Genomic DNA, 27,059 nt, shown 5'->3' on the forward strand with positions numbered 1-27,059 from the left:
CTCCTTCCTCTCCCCCTCCTCCCCATCCCCCCACCCTACCTCCTTCCCCTCCCCATAGCACCTCTATATATGTTTGTACAGATTTATACTCTGTTTTACTTGTACATATTTACTGTTCTATTTAATTTTGTTAATATGTTTTGTTTTGTGTCTCCCCCTTCTAGACTGTTAGCCCGCTGTTGGGTAGGGACCATATCTATATGTTGCCAACTTGTACTTCCCCAGTGCTTAGTACAGTGCTCCGCACACAGTAAGCCCTCTGTTCCAAAGATACTGGCAGAGTTGTGTATAGACTGTCAGATGAAGCTGGAATGATCTTAACACTCTTTTTTTACCAGAGATGTCATCCTTTCCTTTTGGGTGTCAGGGGAGGCGGTGATGGAAGTCATAAAGAGCAGGAGTTCTGAGAGGGAAACAGGGATCTGTCCAAGAACCCAAAGGCAGAGCAAGGGACTCACCTAGAGATCCCTCGTGAGATATAAGGGCATAGTCAGAGACAGAGTGCCTTCTTTCCCAAAATTGTGGAAAACTTTCTTCATCACAAAGGCAGGCTGTTGTTACAAATGGGTTTCTGAAAATACCTAAACAATCCTTCTGAAAGATGAACCATTCTGCATTCCCTCCTAATAGTAATTCTGGTACTTATTAAGCACTTACTCCGTACCAAGCCTTGGCAGAGATACAAGCTGAGCAGATCAGACACGGTCTCCGTCCCACATGCGGCTCCCGTTCTGAGGAGGGAGGACAGGGATTTTATCCCCATTTCACAGGTGAGGAAACTGAGCCCCAGAGAGGTTGTGACTTACCTAAGGTCCCTCAGAAGGCCAGTGACAAGGCTGGAATTATGACCCAGGCCTCCTGACTCCCAGTCCTGGGTTCTTTCCACTAAGCCATCAACTCTTTCAGCCCTGTCCTTATTGATTAGGCTGGGGAAAGCTGGGTCCCATTAACTGTCTCCTGAGGCAGACCAGAGTCAAGTTGCTGAAAATATCTGTGCCGCTGAACCGACCGATTAGTCAAGGCTCCATCAGAATCACCCCCATACTGCACAGCAGCGGCTGTTGACAATCTCCAAATGCAAGGAGGGGTAGGGGGATGGCTGAGGAAACCCCCTCTTCCTCTGCCCCTAGAAATGGTCTAGTGCAGCAGGGACCCCGGGATTGGGAGAAGTGATGAAGCATTAGTTCTAGCAGCTGCGCCGACTCCCTGAGGTGAGTATTTAATGTTCAGTTTGCAGATTCTGAACCTTTCTTACGGCTTCAAAATGTCTGCCTCTGGCATATTGACATCTTGAAGCTCAGCAGGCCCGTGTGGTGCCGTCCAGATCACACCCTGGGGTCTGCTTCCTTTCCTGTGGGCATCTGGCTTTCAAATGACTTCCCGCAAGCCCTGGATCTTCCAGGGACTATGTCTTGGAAGTGGGAAAGATGGAATCTGAAGCGACAAGCGTTTGTCACGTTACCTGGGAGGTACCCAGTGCTGTTGCTATTTTCTGGACAATTTGAAGTTGTTGCGAGGCCCCTTTCTCCTCCCATAAAGAGCTGAGATTCTGAGACGTGGGGAAAGGCAGACAAGGTTTCTTAAATGGCTTTTGCAACCAATAAAGCTACTCGACCTAATAAAAGTTAGGCCTGATGTCTAAGCATGGTGACCAAAATGCATAGGGATAAGAGATTAAAGGGGAAAAAAAAGAGAGATAAGAAGGTATTGGCATATTAAGGTTCATTTTCACTGGGCTAGCTCCAAGTTTTAAAATAAACCACAAAAGCCAAGGAGAGAAAGAAGGCAAAACAATCATTACGCAAGAGGAGGCAAAATCACCTTCGGTTATAGCCACTGGGGTCTTTCTCAGGCCCAGAGGAAATGGAAGATTCCAGACAGGAGATGGCAGGCACAATCGGTTCTGATAATAATAATAATAATAATAATGGCATTTATTAAGCGCTTACTATGTGCAAAGCACTGTTCTAAGCGCTGGGGAGGTTACAAGGTGATCAGGTCCCAAAGGGCTCACAGTCTTAATCCCCATTTTACAGATGAGGTAACTGAGGCCCAGGGAAGTTAAGTGACTTGCCCAAAGTCACACAGCTGACAAGTGGCGGAGCCGGGATTTTAACCCCTGACCTCCGACTCCAAAGCCCGTGCTCTTTCCATTGAGCCACGCTGCTTCTCCGATGTTGATGAAATGATGAAATTTCCATTGAAATTTGAATTGAATTTCCATTGAATGATGAAATTTGTTGCCAACTTGTACTTCCCAAGTGCTTAGTACAGTGCTCTGCACACAGTAAGCGCTCAATAAATACGATTGATTGATTGATTGATGAAATTTCCTTCCCAGAATGGCAGTGTCACTTGGCGGCTGACCTCCTGCACCTGAACTGCGGGGATTGGGGGGTTAGGTTTTCTTCCTTTTCAGGCTCCCTTTTTCCATCTCCCAGATCCCTTTCTAAATGGCCCATGATGGTCCTAATGAAATTTTCATTTAACATTCAACTTTGTTCTCTCCAGCTCTCGAACAGTAATGACTCTTGCACTTAAGATTTTCACTCTTAAGGGAATTGAAAAAGCATGGCCTAGCAGAAAGAGCACAGGCCTGTGAGTCAGAGGATGTGGATTCTAATTCCAGCTCCACCATTTGGTTGCTGTGTGACCCTGGGCAAGTCACTTAACTTCTCTGTGCCTCAGTTACTTCATCTGAAAAATGCAAATTAAGACACTGAGCCCTATGTGAGGCAGGGACTGCATTCAACCCAATTTTCTTGTATTTACCCCAGCATTCAGTACAGTGCCTAGCACACAGAAAATGCTTCAATACCAAAAAAAAAATAAAATCCAGATTTTTCCTCTTTCCTGAAATGGTCATTTTCAAATGAGTCTGCACCCGTATGGCCCACTGTGTTTTCATATCTCCAGAGAGATGGTTCGTTACTTTAATTACCGCACATATGCTTTTGCACATTCTGCAATGAGCAGATTATTCAGGAACAGCTTGCTTCACTCAGAACAGCTTGCTTCACTCACTAGTCCGCGCGCCCATGCAGATCCCAAGAAAATATAAAAAATAAAAACAAAATCTATACCTTGCCTTCGTGAAGGTTTGGCTTTAATAACAATAATAATCCCCATGTACAGTTGAAGAAACCAAAGCACAGAGAGGTTGAAAAGAAAGAGCACGGGCTTTGGAGTCAGAAGTCATGGGTTCGAATCCCGGCTCCGCCGCATGTCTGCTGTGTGACAGTGGGCAAGTCACTTAAACTCTCAGCCTCAGTTACCTCAGCTGTAAAATGGGGATTAAGACTGTGAGCCCCACGTGGGACAACCTGATCACCTTGTATCCCCCCAGCGCTTAGAACAGTGCTTTGCACATAGTAAGTGCTTAACAAATGCCATCATTATTATTATTATTATTCCCAAGGCCACACAACAGGCAAATGACAGCATTGCGATTAGAAGCCAGGTCTCTTGATTCCCAGGCCCATGGCCACGCTGCCCTTTCTTTTGAATTAACTGAAATCTCATTGCAGAGATCATCATCATCAATTGTATTTATTGAGCGCTTACTGTGTGCAGAGCACTGTACTAAGCGCTTGGGAAGTACAAGTTGGTAACATATAGAGACAGTCCTGCAGCAATACTGGTAGTAACAGGAGGCGTGAAGAGCCGTTTTAGCTCAGATCACTGGTCCATGCAGCCCGGTATTCTGTCTCACTATGGTAGCAACTGGATGTTTGGAGGAATAGCCCTTGCCATCCTCACGGTTAGGGATGTCCCATCCAACATCTCTTACTTTTCCCTCTAGGAAACACTCCTGGATGGTCTCATTCCCAGACAGGAAGGACCACTTCCCACCCATCTTCACTGAACACGACGAACGGCATCTGTCGCCTTTTGAGACCCAATGAGGCCGTTACATCACAAACCCCACGTGTCAGTCATCAGACATCCCCCAGATGGGTACCTGACATTAGGTCCCTATTAAATCCATGCAGAAATCGGGATACAGTGATCAAGTGGCTTCATGTGGATCTTTTCACTGCTTGGATTGCAAAGACTTTCCCGTTGGCATGCTACGGTCGCAACTATTCCTAGAGAGAAACTGAAGAAAAAAAAAAAGGTAATGGAAGATGTGTTGATCAAGGAAACAAACATCCATCTTCTCACCGTAGGGACCTGCAGGGTGAAGAAGTGATGAGGTCCAATCAAACATCGTTCAGCACGATGTGAATTAAACAGTAGGAAAAAAACCCCAACTAGACGTGACTCTTTCCATAGCAATGTGAGTTCAGAATAACTTCTTTTTTATGATACTTGTTAAGCGTTAAGTGCCAAGGACTTTACTAAGCACTGGGATAGACAGAAAATAATCAGGTTTTGCACAGTGGTCACTTTCCCAGGTGGGGCTCCCAGTTTAAAGAGGAGATAGCAGGACTTAATCCCCATTTCATATTGGAGGTAACTGAGACCCAGAGAAGCAATGTGACTTGCCCAAGGTTTGCAGCAGAAAAGCGGCAGGGCCAGAATTAAAATCCTGGTCCTCTGATTCCCAGGCCCGTGACCTTTCCACTAGACCACACCACTTCCCATTGTCCCATTCTGTTGCACTAGCCAGAATCTTTCGGTCCTCATATAAACCTTTGCCTTTCCCGCAGCAAACTGATATCTCCCTGGCATTTCTATCTTATCTATCTATCTTCTAGACTGTGAGCCCACTGTTGGGTAGGGACCGTCTCTATATGTTGCCAACCTGTACTTCCCAAGCGCTTAGTACAGTGCTCTGCACACAGTAAGCGCTCAAGAAATACGATTGATTTCTATCTGAAATATAGCTATATTATTATCTAAGTGCACCCAATCTATTCTGATGACTTGACACCTGTCCACACATTTTGTTGCCCGTCTCCCCCTTCTAGACTGTGAGCCCATCATTGGGTAGGGACCGTCTCTATATGTTGCCAACTTGTCTTCCCAAGCGCTTAGTACAGTGCTCTGAACACAGTAAGCGCTCAATAAATACAACTGAATGAATGAATGAAAAGGGAGAATATTTCTAGAGTTCCTCATTTAACATCTCTGTGCCTCACTTCACTCATCTATAAAATGGGGATTTAAACACCTGTTCTCCCACTCCCTTAGGCTGTGAGCTCCATGTGGGACGGGGTTTGGTGTCTGATCTGATGGGTACTGAATCTACTCCAGCACTCGGCACAATGTGTGACACTTAATAAGTACTTACAAACACCACCACCACCACAGTATTTTTATTATTATTCATAAGAACAATTCTTTGAAAAGCTACACTTTGAAGATTCAATGACAACTCCACCTCAGTCCTGATCAAAGAGAGATTTATTCACAGAGCCTTTCAAATACAAACACAAAAAAGCACATATGTATTTTTTCTTTACAAAAAATGAATATTGAAATAATAAAAGTGATACAGCACAGTACGATAATGAGCTATAGAAAAAAAAAAATCTGGGACCGTTAAGTGTTTCTCAGTCCTCATAACCCACCAACTGGGCTTTACTTCAGGGAAAGCAAACTGTCCTGGACTGTACTTCATAAGAGTACCAAAGACAGAGGTTACTTATTTGGGATAAAATATTGCATTTTTATGATAATGCTGAAAATACAGAGGCTTGATTCTAAACAACTGAATAGGCAGTGGATACAAAGAGAGGGAGAGGAAACTTTATGCAGAACATACAAAATACTGATAGAGTGGCTTATTGGTCCATTTAGGTATGGGTACTTTAGAAAGCGATAACACTGAATTTTAAACCACAAAATAAATGAAAGCAAAGAAATGCATTGCTAAATCTGTGCCACGTTCCGTGCGTGTGCACATTGTGTGTACGTAACGTGTGCATCCGTACAGGGGGAGCATATGAATGTGCTTTCAAGAGTGCCACGCTGACGGGGAACCACTGGGGATTATGCCCCTTTCTCAACCTCAAGTGCTTCCTTCACGATCTCTGCTGGTTTAAGATGAGCACTTTCCTTCTGGCGGGGTGGCATCCTCCCAGAGCAGGCCAGCCAGGGCTGTTGAGAGGGCATCCCCATCTCCAACCCCTGACTTGCCCTTGGCCTTTGGTCCATCATTTCACCCCCTCTCCCCACCCTTCCCCCCAAATCCCCCTCTTTTGATGGTTCCCCTGACGTGCTGGACTCCTTCGCTCCGGTTTCCGGTGTGTGTCACGTAAGGGAAGCGTCGCCAAAGCGCCTTCCGGAAGGAGTTCTGCGGATGCCTCAGTCTCGCCCATCTCGCTCGCTCCAACCCGGTCCTCCCAACGTCCTCCGGCGGCCAGCTCAGTACGGATACTGCTTCTGTTTCTTGCCCGAGAAGCAGGCCAGCCAGGTGCACAAGAGCATGGCGGTGGCCGCTCCCCCACCAGTGCAGTAGTAAGCCCAGCCGATTTCACACTTCCCTAAAAACCAAGCAAAACCAAGAGACACCCGTCAGACTGACTCCAGAAGGCCGTTTCCCACTCCACCGGCTGCGGGGTATTGCTCTGAACCAAACACTTTGGCTGGGAGCCGGTGGTAGTTCCATATGAGATCCGTCAACGGATGCACAGTCTCTAAGACTCGACGCACAGTCTCTAAGACTCTGCTTTTGGGATGGGGAACTGAAGAGGACACACCGCATCTTCTTGGGAATCGGAAAATCATCCAAATTCTTCTCCGCTCCTGCTTACTCTTCCATTCATTCATTCGATCGTGTTTTTGTGCGGAGCACTGCATGAAGTGACCGGGAGAGCATAATACAATAAAGCAGGGCCCAAATTTAAACTCTGCTTTGTTTGACATCCTCTCAACCTAGTACGTCACATTCCTAACCTCAGATTGTCAGCTCCTCCACTAGACTGTAAGCTTCTCAAGGTCAGGGATTGTGTCTATCAACTCTACCGTACTGAACTTAGTACAGTGCCTGGCACACAGTAAGGGCTCAATAAATACCACTGACTGACTAACTGAATTGTGTTCATATATGATCTGTTTAATTGTTTAATGAGTGCAGGGCAGGTAGTAAGGACCTAGAGCCCCAGACGATAAGGGTCCGTCGTCGCGGGTGAGCAGGAAGGAGGTTTATCACATTCTGGAACCTCTTTAAGATCCAGGGCAGGACGCTGCACCATTAATTGTATTACTCTCTTTCCTAAGAGTTACTCTGTGCCAAGGCACTGCGTTAAGCACCGGGGTTATTACGACATCATCATTTCGGAAATCCCACGACGGGTAGGGAGAACAGATCTCTAAATCCCCATTTCACAGATGAGAAAGCTGAGGCCCAGCAAGGTGAAGCGATTCACTCAGCAGGCCAGCGGCAGAGCTAGATTAGATCTTGAGTTTCCTTCTCCTAGTAGACACCAATAGGAGTGATGGATTTTCCCTGATCCTACAGAAATCCGCTCTACAACCCGTAGCAGCTCTCGCTGACATCCTGACTCGGTCTGGCTCCACTCGAATCTGATCTGCAGCGGGGTCTCAGCCGTCTTAACGGTTTAAACAAATCCACGAGGGAAGACGGTTAGGCAGCAAGTAGGCCCGGACTGTAGAACTCCTCTCGAGACATCAGTGAGACGTCTAATCATCCTGAGGCTCGTAACGGGGAAACACGCCAGTAGCTTATTAATTGCGGAGTGCTGCCTGAACTAAATGAGAAAGGCATTATGTAAACAGCAATATTTCAGATTCTCCGGGAGTTACATTGTTAATTAGCGTCCAGCTAAGTTAACGGATCACTTTCGGCTCCCGCGTTCCGAAGTTGAGACAAATAGCTTCCCTCTGTGAAGATGGGCAGCCCAACCCGGTCTCAGAGCAATTGCGATGTTCTCAGACAAAGCGGGAAGAACACCAGGTTCTGCTCTAGCACGTGCTTATCGTGCCCTGGTAGAATTAGAAGGGCTTCTTCCTCCAGTCGTAAGTCTGTTTTTGCTAGGGGCAAATCCATCAGTTGGCCCAAATCAATTTGATCTAAGAAAAAAAAAGTTGTGCACGCGTATGTGACAACAGTCAGCGTGTGTTGCTGCTACATTTCCCAGCTTCAGCCTCCGCTTTTACCGCACGGCTCCATACAGGGCTCTGCATCCTTGGCGTCTTTTGCAATTTATGGTATTTGGTGCAATAACGTAATAATGAGTGACAGGGGCGTAATGCATTCTGTGAGGAAAATTGTGAATCTTGCACGTATCCGAGCCATCTAGTCCCAGATCCATGAAAGTCCATCGAATCAATGGCGACTGTAGCTTGATTTTCCTATAACGTGAAGTTCTTCCGAGAACATGCTGCTTTTCAGAACTGGTTATTCTGGTGACAGTGAAGAGAGCAGGCAGATTTCTCCCCGAAACCAAAATACAGGAGTCTCACCTTTTGTGTCCGGACACTGAATTTGACACAGACAACCTCTTCCTTTCTTTCTTTTCCCTCCCCTTCCTCCTTCCTCCCCCACCATCCCCCCGATAATTCCAAACAATCCCAACTCTCCACCCACTAGAGAGCTCCAACCTTGGCATCCTGTGAAAGCCAGATGTGAGAACAAAGATCCCAACCGAGGTCTCTGGCAGCGGCCCCCCCGTATTATAATCTTCCCCTGGCAACGTGCACTAGTTCTGTTTCCTATTAACTGTGTATCCTGTGCTGCCATTTGGAATAATTGTCATTATTCTCCAGTACCCTCTTATTTAGGTCAGGAAATGCCAAATTCATATCTGAGGCCAAATATGTGCTTGGCCCAAACTGAGAGCAAATCAAAAACCAGGTGTATTGACGGGGCTCCTTATTTATTCATATTAAGGTCCGTCTCCCCCTCTGGACTGTAAGCTCATTCATCCATTCAGTCGTATTTCTTGAGCGCTTACTGTGTGCAGAGCACTGTACTAAGCGCTTGGGAAGTACAAGTTGGCAACATATAGAGACAGTCCCTATCCAACAACGGGCTCACAGTCTAGAAGGGGGAGACAGACAACAAAACAAAACATGTGGACAGGTGTCAAGTCATACGGAGTCCCAGCCAAAGGTGGTTTTTCGTCATTAATAATAATAATAATGGTACTTAATAGTAATAATGTAATTTGCTAAGCACTTATTATGTGCCAAGCACTGTTCTAAGGGATACGAGGTAATCAAGGTTGTCCCATGTGGGGCTCACAGTCTTAATCCCCATTTTACAGAGGAGGGAACCGAGGCACAGAGAAGTTAAGTGACTTGGCCAAAGTCACACAGCTGACAAGTGGCAGAGCCGAGACTAGAACCCATGACCTCTAATTAAGCGGTGGGGAAGATTAAAGGTTATCAGGTTGCCCCAGGTGGGGTTCACAGTCTTAATCCCCATTTTATAGATGAGGTAACTGAGGACCAGAGAATAATAATAATAATGGCATTTGTTCAGCACTTACTATGTGCCAAGCACTGTTCTAAGCACTGAGAAGTGAAGTGACTTGCCCAAAGTCACACAGCAGCCAAGTGGCAGAGTCGGGACTAGAACCCATGACCCCCAACTCCCAAGCCTCTGCATTGTTCCTTCCCCTCCGCGTGGCTCCAAACCGCCATCTGGGCTGAGCTCTGCTGAGGGGAGGGAACATGCCTGCTAATTGTTGTATTGGGCTCTCCCAAGTGCTTAGTACAGTGCTCTGCCCATAATAAATAGATTGATTGATTGGACTCCATAAGGTGCTAAAATTTAGAAGAGCTATGGGATAGCACTCTCTCAGTGCTTTTCTACTGATTCTCGCTGGGTTAGTTGGACAGTTCAATATCCACGTTTGGTAGGTAGTCTGGTATTTGGTACCTCCACAGCTGGAGACAGCTGTACTTGTATATATATATATATATATATATATATATATATATATTGTAGGCATAATAATTTTGGCATTTGTTAAGCACTTACTATGTGCCAAGCACTGTGCTAAGTGCTAAGGAAGATACCAGATAATCAGGCCACACCCAGCCACTGTCAATCAATCAATCAATCAATCGTATTTATTGAGCACTTACTGTGCGCAGATCACTGTACTAAGCGCTTGGGAAGTACAAGTTGGCAACATATAGAGACAGTCCCTACCCAACAGTGGGCTCACAGTCTAAAAGGGGGAGACAGAGACCAAAACCAAACATACTAACAAAATAAAATAAATAGAATAGGTAGGTACAAGTAAAATAAATAGAGTAATAAATATGTACAAACAATCAATCAATCAATCGTATTTATTGAGCACTTACTGTGTGCAGAGCACTGTACTAAGCGCTTGGGAAGTCCAAGTTGGCAACATATAGAGACAGTCCCTACCCACCAGTGGGCTCACAGTCAAGTAACAGGGAGAGGAGGCACCGGAACTTCATTTTACAGGTTAGGAAACGGAGGAACAGAGAAGTTAAGTGACTTGCCCAAGGTCACACAGCAGACAAGTGGCAGAGCTGGAATTAGAACTCTGTTCTTCTGACTCCCGGGCATGTGTTCTAGCCACTAGACCACTCTGCTTCCCCGGGTTCAGGGTTTTGCCTGCATCGCCCATTGGACCATGGACTCCACAGGGCCAGGACCAGGTCTATCCTTCGTGCGCAATTTGCCTCAGTGCTCTGCATAAAATGGGTGCTCAGAAAACTCTTAGAGAACCTGGGAAGACTGTAAGCTCCTCAAGAGCAGGGATCAAGCCTAGTAGCTGTTCTGTCCTCTCCCAAATGCTTAGTCCAGGGCTCTGCGGACTCTAGGCGCTCAGTAAAAGCTCCTGATGGACTGATTGATGGTGGTGAAGCAAGCTATCAGGGGAAATTTCTTTTTTGAGTCTTCAGACCATTTGGAGCCTAGACGGTTTGACTGGCAGGTGCATTCAAAGAAGGCAACAAAAAGAGGCAAATCTCCCTTGCTCCTTTGTCAGGCTCCTGGGAACGGAGTTACGTCGACAGCCTAGAAACAAAGCTCTAATCTCCAGCCTAAATGATAATCCATTGGTCCTAACACAAAGCGCTAAAGGTGGAAGGGGCCGGCAGACTTATCTACTGAGTTCACTGGGCAGCGGTTGGGGAAAAAAAAAAAGGAAAGGGGAGGAGAAAAAGAAAAGGAGAATTGAGAACGGAGAAGGATAAAGGATGAGGACAAGAGAATATGGCAAAGACTGTGTGGGAAAGGGCCTAGGGAGATGACTTTAAGTGCCCTTGATTGTACGCTGCTCCTGCTCCAGAAATATGATCTATTCCGTGGCCATTCACTTATTATTATTAGTAGTAATAATGATAACAATAATGTATTTATTAAGTGCTTCTTACATGCCAAACCCTGCTAAATGCAAGATAATAGTCTTCTAGACTGTGAGCCCACTGGTGGGTAGGGACCGTCTCTACATGTTGCCAACTTGTACTTCCCGAGCACTTAGTACAGTGCTCTGCACACAGTAAGCGCTCAATAAATATTATCAGTAATAATGATAACAATAATGTATTTATTAAGTGCTTCTTAGATGCCAAACCCTGCTAAATGCAAGATAATAGTCTTCTAGGCTGTGAGCCCACTGTTGGGTAGGGACCGTCTCTCCATGTTGCCAACTTGTACTTCCCAAGCGCTTAGTACAGTGCTCTGCACACAGTAAGTGCTCAATAAATACTATTATTGTAATAATGATAACAATAATGTATTTATTAAGTGCTTCTTACATGCCAAACCCTGCTCAATGCAAGATAATAGTCTTCTAGACTGTGAGCCCACTGTTGGGTAGGGACCGTCTACATGTTGCCAACTTGCACCTCCCAAGCGCTTAGTACAGTGCTCTGCACACAGTAAGCGCTCAATAAATACGATCGATTGATAATTGGATCAGACACTGGCCCTGTCCCACATGGAGTTCACATTTTCAGAGCTAGGGAAAGTATCTATTTTACCTCCATTTTACAGATGAGGGAGCTGAGGTCTGGAGAGGGTTAAGTGATTTTTCCGAGGGTCACACAGCAAGCCAGTGGCACCATTGGAATTAGGATCCGGTCTCCTGATTCCCAATCCCAGGCTCTTACCATTAGGTCACTCTATGTGGGCAGGGAACGTGTCTGTTTATGATTGTATTATATACTCCCCCAAGTGCGTAGTACAGTGCTCCGCAAACAGTAAGCACGCAATAAATATGACTGACTTCCTCCACGTTCCCAAGCACCCTCTCCCCAAAGAAATGGAAATAAAGTCCCAATCTCCAGAACTGTTGCCAACTAAGCTTTCTCCTACCTCACTAACGGGACTGAAGGCAGTGATTGTGCCTACCAACTGTAGAGTACTCTCCCAAGTATGTCGTACAGTGCTCTGCCCTCAATAAATGTCGTTGATCAATTGACTGATCTTGCAACCAACTTTGGAGCTTATACAGAATTCAATCTATAGTATTTATGGAGCACTTGCTGTGTGTGGGGCACTGTTCTAAGAGCCTGGGAGAATTCATTAGTGTGAACAGACATGACTTCTGCTTTCAAGAAGCTTCCAGTGTAAAAGGGGGAGACAAGGCACTAAATACTGTAAATACGCCTGAGGGTGAGGAATCAGTTGAATAATAAACGTCTGCTAGGGAAATCAAAATATTACGGAGCTTTGAAGAGGAAAAGAGAAATACAATCTAAAGTACTCTCATTTTGATAATTTTAAAAGTGTTATTTGTATGCCCTTTACAATAATGATAATAACAATAATAAAGTATTAAGGCTTAATGTGTGCCAAGCATAGTGTTCATTTCTGGGATAGACAAAAGATAAGCTGCTTGAAGCCAGTCCCTGTCTCACACTGGGCGCACCACCTAAGAGGGAGGGAGAACGGGCATTTAATCCCCATTTTGCAGATGAGGAAACTGAAGCCCAGAGACCTTAGGTGACTTGCCTAAGGAAGGACACAGAACAGACAAGTGGTAGAGCTAGAGTTAGAACCCAGGACCGCTGCTTACAGTCTTCTAGGGCTGCTTTCTTGTCCAAATCAAAGGAAATGCAAAGCAAAGAGAAGCAATTACAATGGGAGAAAGAAAATTTGTCTTTTAAAACGGCTAAAATGCCTTCAGCCGATTTAGCAATAGGAGATATTATCACTAACAAAGGTAAAAATAAAAACACCCCGTACTTGTCGAAACACCTAATTTTAATTTGCCATCCAAAAATACAAATGAAGACTTTAGATGCATAATCGACTTACTGAAGAGTGGCTAAGTGCTGGAATATATGGTGAAAGTGGCACCAGATGGATTATGGTCTCATTATAATCTGTTAATTAATATGGCAACTGAAAATGAGAGATCAGCGAAAAAAGAATGCATGTCAAGCTTAGGCTTGTATGACAGCGGCCTAGAAGCCTCAAAATCTAGGGAAAGTAGAATTTGTCTTTGAAGAGTTCCCTGGGCCCCGGGACAGCTGGGGACATCAACGGATGGATGGCTTTCCTGGTAAATCCGCTTTCTCCTGAAATCCTGGGAGGTGTATCCAGAGCAGCCCCCCATCCCGGACATGGGATGTGTATTGGAAGGGAGGGGAGAATGTGGTCTTTGCTTAGACAATATGTCAATCAGACCTTGGGATGGGAGTGGGGACGGGGAGGAGTGGTTACACATTGTTTTAGGAAGGGAAGGGCCTGCAGGGAAGGGAGTGACTCAACTCTAGATGGGAGAAGCTTCCATCACAGGAGTGCACTGACAGGGATCGGGTTCAACTGCTGAAGGAAAGGCCAGACTGGGAAAGGGTTTGCCGGGCTGGAGGTGTTTGGAATAGAGCCAGCATAATCCAATTCCCGGGCTGGGAACTCAAAACCCACAGGATGCATCCGATCTCTCAGTCTTGTCAATCGATGGACAGGTTTTTTTTGACTGAGATTTGTTAAGTGCTTAACCTGTGCCAGGCACTGTACTAAGCGCTGGGGTAGGTACACGCTAATAAGTCCCTGTCCCACATAGGGGTCGCAGTATTAATCCCCATTTTACAGATGTGGTAACTGAGGCCCAGAAAGGTGAAGTGATGCCCCAGATCACACAGCAGACAAGGGGTGGAGCCGGGATTAGAACCCAGGTCTTCTGACTCCCAGACTGTGCTCTTTCCACTAGGCCACACTGCTTCAAGCGTTTGAAGATGCCTGCCTGCTGACTCCTCCTTGGGTGGGTGTGGGCATTACTGAGACCCACGTGCCAATCTCCAAGCACTTTCCAGCAGCAAAGTCCGATGGGCAGTCTTTTAATAAGGGGCAATTTGACCAGGACCTCAAGGAGCAAAATACGTATCAGTCTGATGGGCAGTCTTTAAATAAGGGGCAATTTGACTAGGACCTCAAGGAGCAAAATACGTATCAGTCTGATGGGCAGTCTTTTAATAAGGAGCAATTTTACTAGGACCTCCAGGAGCAAAATATGTATCAGTCTGATGGGCAGTCTTTTAATAAGGAGCAATTTGACTAGGACCTCAAGGAGCAAAATACGTATCAGTCTGATGGGCAGTCTTTTAATAAGGAGCAATTTGACTAGGACCTCTAGGAGCAAAATACGTATCAGTCTGATGGGCAGTCTTTTAATAAGGGGCAATTTGACTAGGACCTCAAGGAGCAAAATACGTAAGTCTGATGGCCAGTCTTTTAATAAGGAGCAATTTGACTAGGACCTCAAGGAGCAAAATACGTATCAGTCTGATGGGCAGTCTTTTAATAAGGAGCAATTTGACGAGGACCTCAAGGAGCAAAATACGTATCAGTCTGATGGGCAGTCTTTTAATAAGGGGCAATTTGACTAGGACCTCAAGGAGCAAAATACATATCATTCCTATGACCAATCCAAGTCAGGCGGACGTCAGTCAGTCAGTCAACAGCATTTCTGGAGTCCTCACTGTGCGCAGAGCGCTGTATCAAGGAGGTGGGAGAGGACGCTAGATTTGGTAGGCTTGACCTCAGCCCTGCAGGCCCTTACAACCGAGGAGGAGCTCTTTTAGACTGTGAGCCCACTGTTGGGTAGGGACTGTCTCTATATGTTGCCAATTTGTACTTCCCAAGCGCTTAGTACAGTGCTCTGCACATAGTAAGCGCTCAATAAATACGATTGATGATGATGGAGAGGATCATTGTCTACAGGAATTGCAAACTGGCAGGGTACTTACCTAGATCGAACTGGTCAGAGATGTAGCCACAGGTCTGTCGGACTTCTTCGCTGTCCCAGCCCAGAGGGTAGAGAGCACAACCAGAGCCAATCAGCAAGCCTGCAAGGGGAACCGAACAAGAGGTTTTATACGACCTCATCCTGTTGGCTCCAATCGGGGAGCTGGTAAAAATCACTATTTAGAATAATCAACCAATCAATCAATGGGATTTATCGAGCACTCAGTGGATGCAGAGCACTGCACTGGATGTTTGGGAGAGTACACTGGAATACAATGACAAATTCAAATACAAATTCACAGAGAACAGCCCAAGGTCCCTCAAGAATCAGCTTGATTTCCCCTTCCTATTTCAATTCACACCTTCAGACAAACAGCTCATTTCTGACCCAACTTTATCTTCGGAGAATCAATGGGGTCTAAGTGGAAAGAGTATTAGCTTGGGAGTTGGAGGACTCAAGTTGTAACTCCAGCTCTGCCACTCAACTGCTGTGTGACCTGGGGCAAGTTGTTTCACTTCCCTTGGCCTTATTTTCCTCATCTGTAAAATAAGGATTAAATACCTGTCCTCCTTACCCCTTAGGCTGTGAGCCCTGGGTGGGACAGGAACTGTGAATAACTGGATTACCTTGTATCTACTCCAGCACTAGTACAATGCTTGGCTCAGAGTAAGTGCTTGACGAATACCACAATTATTACCATTTTGCATCTTCACAAATCTCGTTCGGAAAATTCAGTTCAGCAGCCTTACTAATTGCTTTCTGAAAAGCAAACTAACTGTAATCAACAGACCTATCCTCTATTGGAAACACGTAAATCCAAATTTGGCTTTTTTTCATCTCACTTTAGAATAAAAATGGAATAGTTCAGTGTCATTAGGCCTTACTAGGCAAGGAAGTCCCTGCTGAATCAAGTTATCTGTGACTATTATTATCATTATTAATAATAATGATAATGATTAGTGGGAAGCAGCATGTGGGATCTTTCAGGAGCTGAAGCGAAGAGGTTTGATGATTATCCTGTAATAATAATGATGGCATTTCTTAAGTGCCAAGCAAAGCACTGTTCTAAGTGCTGGGGAGGATACAGGGAGATCCCACTCTTGGGTAGGAACTGTCTCTATATGTTGCCAATTTGTACTTCCCAAGCGCTTAGTACAGTGCTCTGCACACAGTAAGCGCTCAATAAATACGACTGATGATCAGGTTGTCCCACGTGGGGCTCACAGTCTTAATCTCCATTTTACAGATGAGGGAACTGAGGAACAGAGAAGTTAAATGACTTGCCCGAAGTCACACAGCTGACAAGTGGCAGAGCCAGGATTAGAACCCACAACTTCTGACTCCCAAGCCCGGGCTCTTTCCACTGAACCACAAAAGTACAAGTTGCCTCATATTATACACTGTGCAATCACTGCTGGAGATATTAAACTCAATTAATGCCTCTCTGGCTTTTAATCAGAACCTAATGTAAAAACCAGGGGTTGAATAATACTCCATTTGAAAACAACAACTGAAATCTGGATGCTCAACACACAGGTGGGAACTGATAACAGTTCAGTTACTGGCCATGGGGTGATTAACATCGGAATGTCAGTGACCTCTGCTAGCAGCAAATGATCTCCTGGAACCTGCCGCCTCCCATCTTGGACAGAGTTGCCATAATCCAGCTCAGAGGACGACGTGAGAACATACAACTGGGAGTTTTTCTTATTGCCAAACTCTGAGAGAGTATAAACAAGCAAAATTCCTCTGACGTTATCACAAAGGATGAGGAGCATTTTTCTAAACTCCCCTAAAAATGTGTCTTGCAGAAAATAACATTCACTTTTTGCTAGGCGTACAAATGTCACTCGCTGTTTACACAAAGCTCCACTTTTATGCTTTTTCAAGAAATCCAAATATCCGAACCCTGCGCTTGAGCCCGTTGTTGGGTAGGGATTGTACTCTCCAAGAGCTTAGTACAGTGCTCGGCACACAGTAAGCGCTGAATAAATACGATTGAATGAATGAATGATATGTTTCTGTCATTATCCAGGAGAACCGAGGGGTACTAATGCTTCAAGTTCCTTCCTCCTCATGTCCAGCCTGGGACGGGACTAAAAATGAAATGCATTTTTCTCCAAGGTGTTATTAAAAATAACACAAACTCCACTCAAAAACAGGTTTGGCCATCTGGAATAATTGACCACAATTGGGAAATACTTTCAAGGCCAATTTGTCTTGTGTGCTTCTCCCTCACTTTGAGCTGCCTGAAATGCCCAAGTGCTTAGTCATCATCATCATCATCAATCGTATTTATTGAGCGCTTACTATGTGCAGAGCACTGTACTAAGCGCTTGGGAAGTACAAGTTGGCAACATACAGAGACAGTCCCTACCCAACAGTGGGCTCACAGTCTAAAAGGGGGAGACAGAGAACAAAACCAAACATACTAACAAAATAAAATAAATAGAATAGATATGTACAAGTAAAATAGAGTAATAAATATGTACAAACATATATACATATATAGTCCAGTGCTCTGCACACAGTAAGCGTTCAATAAATATTAATGACTGATCGACTGACACTTCTCATCTCATTCATCACAAACCAAATCCCCAAGGGCACAAGTTTGAGTCTTTGACGCAAGCAAGCCGGTTGGTTGATCGATGAGGATGAATAATTAGGCAGCTGTCAAGTCTTAATTCTACACTGAATTGGAAAACTAATTAGCCAGAAAGAAGGATTAAAGCCCCAAACTCTAATTTGGGATTTTATTGGGGTTTGAAGACAACACAGCTGATAGTGACATTTGAGCCGTGAAAAAGACCCAGTTGATGGTGAGATTTGGGCCGTGAAGATGACAAGGTTAATAGTGAGATTTGAGCTGTGAAAAAGACCCAGTTGATGGTGAGATTTGAGCCTGATGATGACACAGTTGATAGTGAGATTTGAGCTGTGAAGACGACAGAGTTGATAGTGAGATTTGGGCTTGAGAGATTTTTGCATACCAAGTGGGCTGTTTAGACTAATGGGAGACTCCCGATCCCTTTCAACTTCTGCAAATGCAAAGATGAGGGAGGCAATGTTGCCTAATGGAAAGAGCACAGAATTGGGATTCAAGAGACTTCTAATCCTGGCTCTATTACTTTTCTGCTGTGTATCCATAGCTAAGTTGCTTAACTTCTCTGGGCCTCGGTTTCCTCATCTGTAAAACGGGGCTCCAATACCTATTCTCCTTCCTCCTGTATAATAATGGTGGCACTTGTTAAGTGCTTACTATGTGTCAAGCACTGTTCTAAGCACTGGGGGTGATACAAGGTGATTAAGGTTGTCCCATGTGGGGCTCACAGTCTTCATCCCCATGTTGCGGGAACTGTGGCCCAGAGAAGTTAAGTGACTTGCCCAAGGTCACACAGCTAAGTGGCAGAGCCGGAATTCGAACCCATGACCTCTGACTCCCAAGCCCGAGGTCTTTCCACTGAGCCACGCTGCTTATGGTATCTACCAAAGGGCTTAGCACAATGCTTGGCACGTAGTAAGTGCTTACTGAATACCACACATTATTATTATTACTAACCTCTCTGTGTCTCAGTTTCCTCATCCGTAAAATGGGGATAAAATACCCATTCTCTCTCCCTCAAACTGTGAGGTCCGTACGGGACAGGGACCGTGTCCAATCTGATTATCTTGGATCTGCCATGGCATTCAGCACAGTGCTTGGCACATAATAGCTGGATGGCTTAGTAGAAAGAGCATGGGCTTGGGAATCAGAGGACGTGGGTTCTAATCCCGGCTCCACCACTTGTCTGCTGTATGACCTTGGGCATACCACTTAACTTCTCTATGCCTCAGTTCCCTCATCTGTAAAATGGGGATTAAGACTGTGAACCCCACGTGGGACAACCTGATCGCCTTGCATCTACCCCAGTGCTTAGAACAGTGCTTGGCACATAGTAAGCGCTTAACAAATACCATTATTATTATTATTATTATTATTATAAGTACTTTATAAATGCCATAATTCTTTGTATTACTATTGTCTCACTGCACTGTCACTCTTGCCACCTGTAGTGTCCTTGGGATGCCAGCATCTGCCCCTCCCATCCCCTCCTTCTTGTCATTGCCCCAGGCAAAGCTAGTGAGCGCATAACACCTCCGTGATGAATGAAATTGGAGAGAGATGCCTCTGATCAGTGCAGAGCCCAAGCAGCTGCTAATGAGGGGGTCTCCCTGATGATCTGAGCCACCCTTAAACTGCAAGGGAGACATAAAAATCATCATCACGACACCATGTTTATCTCCCTTTCACCGCTGTTTCTGGCATTGCTATTACAGTCATGCAAGCTGAATCAAACAGCTTTCTAAAAATATGGCTCAGCTGAGACCCTTGAAACCTCTCCTTGTACGGATTTATCATTCCACTCTCCCCTCCCCGGGCCTGGAGCAGACACCAGTTTGCCGAGTCTTCTCTTCTGGCAAAATCCCAATCTTGACTTGGGCCCCCACCGGGCAGGCAGGCAGGCGCTGCCCGGGCACCCCAGGAATTCTGCTGCTACTGGCTCCCGGGATAATCTGCCCTCATGACTTTCCCAGGATCCAGGGTTTTCCCCTTCCTTGAAGGGGGTTGGGGGAGGCGAGAGTTAGAGGGTGACAAGCAGAACTGGCAACAGATCAGCAGGATTCATTCTTTCTGAAGTCTAATAATCCACTCTGGCCCTTTCCTCATTTTTTTTAAGCCGCAACAAAAAGCTCCCAGTGTTTGGCCATTTATGGCAAATCTGTGTGGCCGCCAAAGTTCCCAAGAGGTATCCGCACCCGACCCCTCTATCCTCTTTTTATCCCTTCACCTTCGTCCTACCCACCCCGAGTGAGTGGCTTCGGAAAGGGTCAGCCCAATTGGGAACTCCTGCATTCCAGGGGAAGTTTACCTTGGCTCACGAAGCCTCCTGGCCTGTTTCAGTCCTCTGCCTCGCAACCGATTAAACAAAAGCAGCAAAACTGCTTTCCAACAAACCCGGCCCGCATTGTGTACTGACAAGTTTTCTTCCTTCAAAGCTTGTGGGCAGATTTCTACCTGTCCTCTGAAAGGTTTGTCCTCTCTTCCTATCAACTGCTTTGTTCCTTGGATATGAGAGAGAGGGACAGAGTGAGAGAGAAAAAAAGAGAGATGGACCGTGGAAGAGGAAAAAGTGAGAGGGAAGGGGAGCTATTTCTAACCTTTTAGGAAATGAAACCCTGAGCAAAGAACCATCCTGAAAACCAGAAGGGCCCCCACTTTTCATTCTCACCCACCCCTGGAAGCGCGGTGGGGGAAAGAGTGTGGGCCCTGAATGGAAACTCTCTGATCTCATCAGAGACTTACAGTGAGAGAGCCTGGAGAAGCATCATCATCAATCGTATTTATTGAGCGCTTACTATGTGCAGAGCACTGTACTAAGCGCTTAAGCAGCAATGTCTAGTGGTGAGAGCCCAGGCCTGTGAGTCAGAGGACTGGGGTTCTAATCCCAGCTCCACCACTTTGCTGTATGCTTTTGGGCAAATCACTTCACTTCTCTGTGCCTCAGTAACCTCATCTTAAAATGAGGATTAAGACTGTGAGTGCCACTCTGCACACAGTAAGTGCTCAGTAAATATGACTGAATGAATGTGGGACAGGGACAGTGCCTAACCTGATTAGTTTGTACCTGATTAGAACACAGTAGTAAGTGCTTAACAAATATTATGATTATTATTATTATCTGGAACCAAAACTCTGCATGGGCACCTTTGCCGAAAATGCATTTTTGAATGGATTCTATTTGATTGGGTATTAGCAAACAGAACCAGCCCTGTTTCGATTTCATGTGGTCTAGGGATGACCTGTCAGGCCCGGATTCCAAGAGGTCCCAGTAACCTCTGTTGTGGGGTGCTCATTTCTCCTGGCCACCTTCACAGTTCTCTGGAGGAGGGTGAGGGCATGGGCACTGGGAAGGTGAAAAGGACTTGAACCCGAGTCACTGACCCTCTGTGAAGTCGCATGCCTTGTTAAAAAAAATGCATATGTGTATATGTACTAGGAATGTATCTGTAATTTCCAAATAATTTGATTTAATTGCAACCCAGGGCTCCTTTCATTTATTTCATTCAATGGCATTTATCCCGGCTCCACCAATTGTCAGCTGTGTGACTTTGGGCAAATCACTTCTCTGGGCCTCAGTTCCCTCATCTGTCAAATGGGGACGAAGACTGTGAGCCCCCCGTGGGACAACCTGACCACCCTGTAACCTCCCCAGCGCTTAGAACAGTACTTTGCACATAGTAAGCGCTTAATAAATGCCATTATTATTATTATTATTATTTATTGAGCGCTTACTGTGTGCAAAGCACTGTACTAAGCACTTGGGAGAGTACAACATAACAATATAGGGACCAGGACAGCTCCTACACCCATCCTGTGTGTGGTCCATGACTTTACCTTGGCCCAACCATCAAAACATTAATTCTTTGCATTCCTCCAGTTCTTTTCATCTGAGGATCCCAAAGCACTTTTCAAACAATTAACCGAGGGAAAGTTGTTTTTTTTTTTAACCTCAGGCGGAGCAAAACAAAACCACATCGAGTTTCTTGTCTCCGCTTGCCCCAAACCCTCCCTTGGCATGGGGGTATCTAAGTACTATGCTTTGGACACATTTTTGAAGGTGAAGTTTTTTTTTTTTTAGTTAGTTGTCTGGGATATTGGGGAAATGATGGAATGTAGTCACCCACACCCCCAGCACGAGCCTGGCTGCCCGAGTCAGGTGGGATGGGCTCAGCCACTTGGTGAGCCAGAAAAGCTGTCAATGATCCCATACGCTCTCCAGTCCAAAGTTGTCCTCTTTGTGGAAACATCCATGCCCAGGATGGAGCTCACAGCCTTAATTCTCATTTTACAAACAAGGTAACTGAGGCCCTATGAGGCCCAAGGTCACATAGCAGACAAATGATGGAGTCAGGATTAGAACTCAGGTCCTTCTGACCCCCAGATCCATGCTCTATTCACTAGGCCACACTGCTTCACATGGGACACGGCCTGTGCCTGATCTGACTAGATGACAGATTGATGATATCGACCCCAGGGGCTTAGTGCCTAGCAAGCACTTAATAACTACAATCATTAATCATTACTATTATGATTATTGTGGCACTACATCATCATCATCATCATCATCATCAATCGTATTTATTGAGCGCTTACTGTGTGCAGAGCACTGCACTAAGCGCTTGGGAAGTACAAACTGGCAACATATAGAGACAGTCCCTACCCAACAGTGGGCTCACAGTCTAAAAGGGGGAGACAAAACCAAACATACTAACAAAATAAAATAAATAGAATAGATATGTACAAGTAAAATAGAGTAATAAATATGTACAAACATATACACATACATACATACATATATGTATACACATATATATACATATATACAAACATATATACATATATACATATATACTACATGTAAAACGTTCTCTTTTACCATCACGAAACCAAACAAGAAGATGATATGATTCTATGGAATAGGGAAGAGACTACCGGACTTCTTTCATGAGTAAGCAAAGGACAGAAATTAAAATAACATTTTCCATTTACCACTCAGCGAGACACTCAGGCTCCTAAAAGAAAAGTCCAGAGTCCATCTTCCGGGCATAATATACTGTGGCTAACTTCACTATCTTAGGATGGGTGGGGGAATAGATTTTCAATCAATTGATTTCTCATACTTATGCAAGTTTTACTCTTGTCTTCGTGACATAAAACTGACTCAGAGTCAGAAAGATCAGGGCTCTAATCCCAGTTACTACACTTGTCTGCTAGGACAAGTGGGATGCGGACTGTGTCCAACCTAATTAGCTTGGACCTACCCCAGCGCTTAGTACAGTGCTGGTAAAAATACCGTTAAAAAATAAAAAGCACAAATTTCTGTGAGATTAGTTAAAGTTCCTGGAGGAAAGCAGGGCATCTCCTAGAGATTAAAGGCCTGGAATTTGTCCAGGGTATTTTAGCAGTGGATAACCTTACTTGAGTTTTCCTGGATGTGATTGACATTAACTTACAAAGCATTGCAAAGGTGTTCCTCCCAAGTGAGGGATGAGTAGAAACAGACAGAAGAACAGTTCAGACTGTTTGCACGCTGCATTCCAGGACTATATCTGAGCAGGAGAAGGCAGAAAACATTTTCCTTAAGCACCTTGCTTTAGGCTGCTAAGGAAAGTTGAATTCAATCCTTCATCTTTCCATTCATGCGAACTGTACACAGTTTGATTCGAAGTGCTTTGCGGGCAGAGATCAGGTCTACTACTTCTATTGTACTCTCCCAAGTGCTTAGTACAGTGCTCTGCATGTAGTATGGGGACCACAAATACACGTGAATGACTGAATTAGAGCTGAGTTCCTTTTGGTGAAATCCATCATAAGCCTCAAGTTACCAAGACTGCCAATGTCTCACACTTACCAGTATCTCTTTCCTCAGGGACTTTGCTTGGTCTCAAACTTAGCATTAACCGAAAAGACTCAGACTAAAAGAAGCTGGGAAGAATTCATTGAAAGCCCCATATAGGACGGGGAATCTACTAGGTCTTTAATATACCTGGCTAGGACTGTTTTTGCTGGTAGCCAAATATGGTCTTTTTTTTTTTAAAAAAAAGAACAAATATGGGTACTTTGCACAGTAAATACTACTGTGTGACCTAGTGGAAAGAGTACAGGCCTGAGAGTCAGAAGGTCATGGGTTCTAATCCTCACTCTGCCACTTATCTGCTGTGTGATTTTGGGCAAGTCACTTCATTTCTCTGGGCCGCAGTTACCCCATCTGTAAAATGGGGATTGAGACCGTGAACCCCACACGGGACAGGGACTGTGTCCAAGTTGCTTTGCTTGAATCCACCCCAGTGCTTAGTACTGTACCTGGCCCACAGTAAGTGCTTAACAAATACCACCCTTATTATTATTATTATTATTACACACACACACACACACACACACACATATCTATATATATATATATAACCTGACAAATTTCTTGGGCAATTGCTCTAAGCCTCTGATGAATAATTCTGTGTCTGCTCTCCCCTCACACCGCGTGTCCTTAGAGCCCACAGAGCAACAAACATTTAAGTTTCACTTCCCATATTTGCCCATGCATGAATACACTTCTGCTCCTTAATACGATAAGAATCACTGAGGGGGTTCTGAACTTTGGCTACCCTGACAAGCTCGCGGAGGCAACCTCTCCAAGCTGGATCAAGTTCTCCCTTAATTATATGCATCAGCAACTGACTGAAAAAAGAAAATGGCACAGCATAGGTTTTAAACCAACAAATTATCTGTGTTATGTCTTGTGGCTGATGAGGTTTACCAAGAGTGCTGGGGTTTGGAAGGCACGATGAGTCCGGAGCAGTAAGTGAAAACTTTCACAGCGATCATCCCTCCTCAAAACGAAACAAACAAAAAAACTCCCAGAAGTCAAAATTCCTGCCACGGTTGCTGTTCTGGGAAGGACCCCCGAAGCTAGCTGGCCTATTGAGTAATGGCCTAATAGGAGTTTGGTCCTTTATTGTGGAAACACACTCCTGTAATCCCCACTGCCTAGGGTGGGTAACAAAGGGGCTCTTCGACCAAATCAAAAATTTTCAGCAGATAACCGTGGGCTCAGATCTCGGAAAATATTACTGTATCTTTACCTTCATTGGCTAAGCGGTCTGCCTACGTGTACTGAAAGTTTCATTACTGATAATAGGTCTGTTATCTGGAAAAATAAAAAAAAGTTGACAACCGTGAAAAAAAACCCCCACCAAAAAACAGACCACAAACTTCTTTGATAGCAGCTTAAAATGTCTTTGGCCTAATGTATTCACCCATTTAGTTTTCAAGGGTGCAACTCCATTGTCCACGGCAGCATTACATGAAGCTGGCTTAAGGGCCTCGAAAGGGCTCAGTGAACAGAAAATTTTATCCCCATTGCCATGGTGAGACAGGCAGACTGCCAAAGGGAGCTGAACTCCTGGGGCAAGGAAGATGGCCTCTGTGCCGTATTTCTTTTGAACACCACCAGTGTCCTCCCGACACCAAGCTCATTACTCTGCCGGCGAGCTCAGAAGCAACGAGGCCTTTCAAATTTCATCTCGGCCTTTCATTAAGAAACAAAAAGAGGGGCTTCTCGAGGGAGGAAAAAAAGAGAGTTTCACAAGACTTGGGATGATCATGGCAGGAGCTTCCTGTCTTAGGAGGGAGAAGCATCTCCCTTCAGTCTAGACTGGGAGCTTGTTGTGGGCAGGGAATGTGTTTGATGTTATATTGTATTCTCCCAAGCACTTAGTACAGTGCTTTGCACACAGTAAGCCTTCAATAAACATGATTAATAATTAATAAAAACTCCTACGACAAGCCAAACATTCACCTTTCAGCCCATGTGCCCATTCATGGAAGAGGGCGGGAGGAGAAGGAGAGAGGAGCACATCATTTTGCCCCCATAACAGAGAGTTCTGTGGCATCCGGCCTCTATGAGCACCCCCAAACTTTTATTTAAATGATGATATTTGTTAAGCGTCTACTATGTGACAAACACTGGGGCAGAGACAAGTTAATCTGGTCACACCCAGTCCTTGGCCCACATGGGACTCATGGTCTAAGTAGTCCAATTTATTTCATTGTCACATTGTTGCCAAATGATTATTTAATAGTTATTACTGCAAAAGCAAAGCCACAGACTGGTTTTGTGACCAGGAAGATAAGCCAAAAGAAAGAAGCAAAGGGAAATTTGGATGGGGATGGTGAGGGGGGGTGACAGGTAATCTTCCAGAAATACAAGGACACCTACTTTGGAAACCACACATTCTCCAGCAGAAAACTGATATTTGGAATAAATGGCTCTCAAATGCGGAATTTTTTTTTTATCATTTAGCATCTAAAGTCTCTGAGAAAATTGGACTTTTTGAACAAATGTTTACAGTAGGTGGAGTCCCACTACATGGGGCTGGAGTTCACTGTCCGATACAGTCCGATACACGGGGCTGGAGTGCCAATTTCAGGTATTGGATCCCCATTTCACAGACGAGAAAACTGAGGCATGCAAAAATTAAGTGAGGTGCCAAAGGTCACACAGCAGGCAACTGACAGAGCTGGGATTAGAACCCAGGTCCCCTGGCTCCCAGACCGCGGTCCTTTCCACTGGATCACACTGCTTCTAAGGCCATCTCTCTGGATGTTTTCCAAAGAGGAAGCAATCGGGGAATATTAACAGTGTTCATGGCTTCCGTCTTTTCGTAAGCTTAGCAGATCGGGAAGTAACTTTCTCCAAACATTTCCCTTGTTCCCATAACTCAACTTCGCAGGAAACAGTCCACCACAACCTCCTGCCAACGCAGCTACTAGGACTCCAGGAAATACACTGGGTTTAAAATTCAGAATTTTGGTTTCTTATGCCAATTTCAGTGAACTCCAGCCCCATGTATCGGACTGTATCAGACGGTGAACTCCAGCCCCATGTAGTGGGACTCCACCTACTGTAAACATTTCTTCAAAAAGTCCAATTTTCTCAGAGACTTTAGATGCTAAATGATAAACAAAATTCCACATTTGAGAGCCATTTATTCCAAACATCAGTCTTCTGCTGGAGAACGTGTGGTTTCCAAAGTAGGTGTCCTTGTATTTCTGGAAGATCACCTGTCACCCCTCCACCATCCCCATCCAAATTTCCCTTCGCTTCTTTCTTTTGGCTTCTTTTCCTGGCCACAAAACCAGCCTGTGGCTTTGCTTTTGCAGTAATAACTATTAAATAATCATTTGGCAACAATGTGACAATGAAATAAAAGAATCATTTGCGATTTTCATAGCTAGAAGTTAAAATGCAAGCGCTTGTCCAGCCTCCTAAAACCTTGCTCAGTGGCTAGATTGCACTAACGGCTCCCTGCCTTTAGCCTCTCTCCTCTCAAGTTTCTCTTACATTTAGCTGCAAGATTCATTTT

At 44.9% G+C, this 27,059-nt stretch overlaps 2 protein-coding genes across 2 annotated transcripts in view; both read right to left on the reverse strand.

The window, feature by feature from the left end:
- Positions 1–4,070, reverse strand: part of PROSER1 (proline and serine rich 1) — a 98,655-nt gene extending 94,585 nt beyond the window's left edge. Inside the window, exon 1 of the mRNA XM_038761513.1 lies at positions 3,962–4,070. The gene's annotated coding sequence lies outside the window, so the exon portion shown is untranslated. The remainder of the gene's footprint in view (positions 1–3,961) is intronic.
- Positions 4,071–5,331: 1,261 nt separating this feature from the next.
- LHFPL6 (LHFPL tetraspan subfamily member 6) overlaps positions 5,332–27,059 on the reverse strand; it is a 120,204-nt gene continuing 98,476 nt past the window's right edge. Inside the window, exons 2-3 of the mRNA XM_038761522.1 lie at positions 15,094–15,192; positions 5,332–6,431 (exon numbers count right to left, since the gene is read on the reverse strand). Of these exons, the coding sequence (XP_038617450.1) occupies positions 6,313–6,431; positions 15,094–15,192 (218 nt within the window). The 3' untranslated portion in view covers positions 5,332–6,312. The remainder of the gene's footprint in view (positions 6,432–15,093; positions 15,193–27,059) is intronic.

The sequence above is a fragment of the Tachyglossus aculeatus genome, chromosome 20 (genome assembly GCF_015852505.1).
Source record: "Tachyglossus aculeatus isolate mTacAcu1 chromosome 20, mTacAcu1.pri, whole genome shotgun sequence".
In the NCBI taxonomy this organism is placed as follows: Eukaryota; Metazoa; Chordata; class Mammalia; order Monotremata; family Tachyglossidae; genus Tachyglossus; species Tachyglossus aculeatus.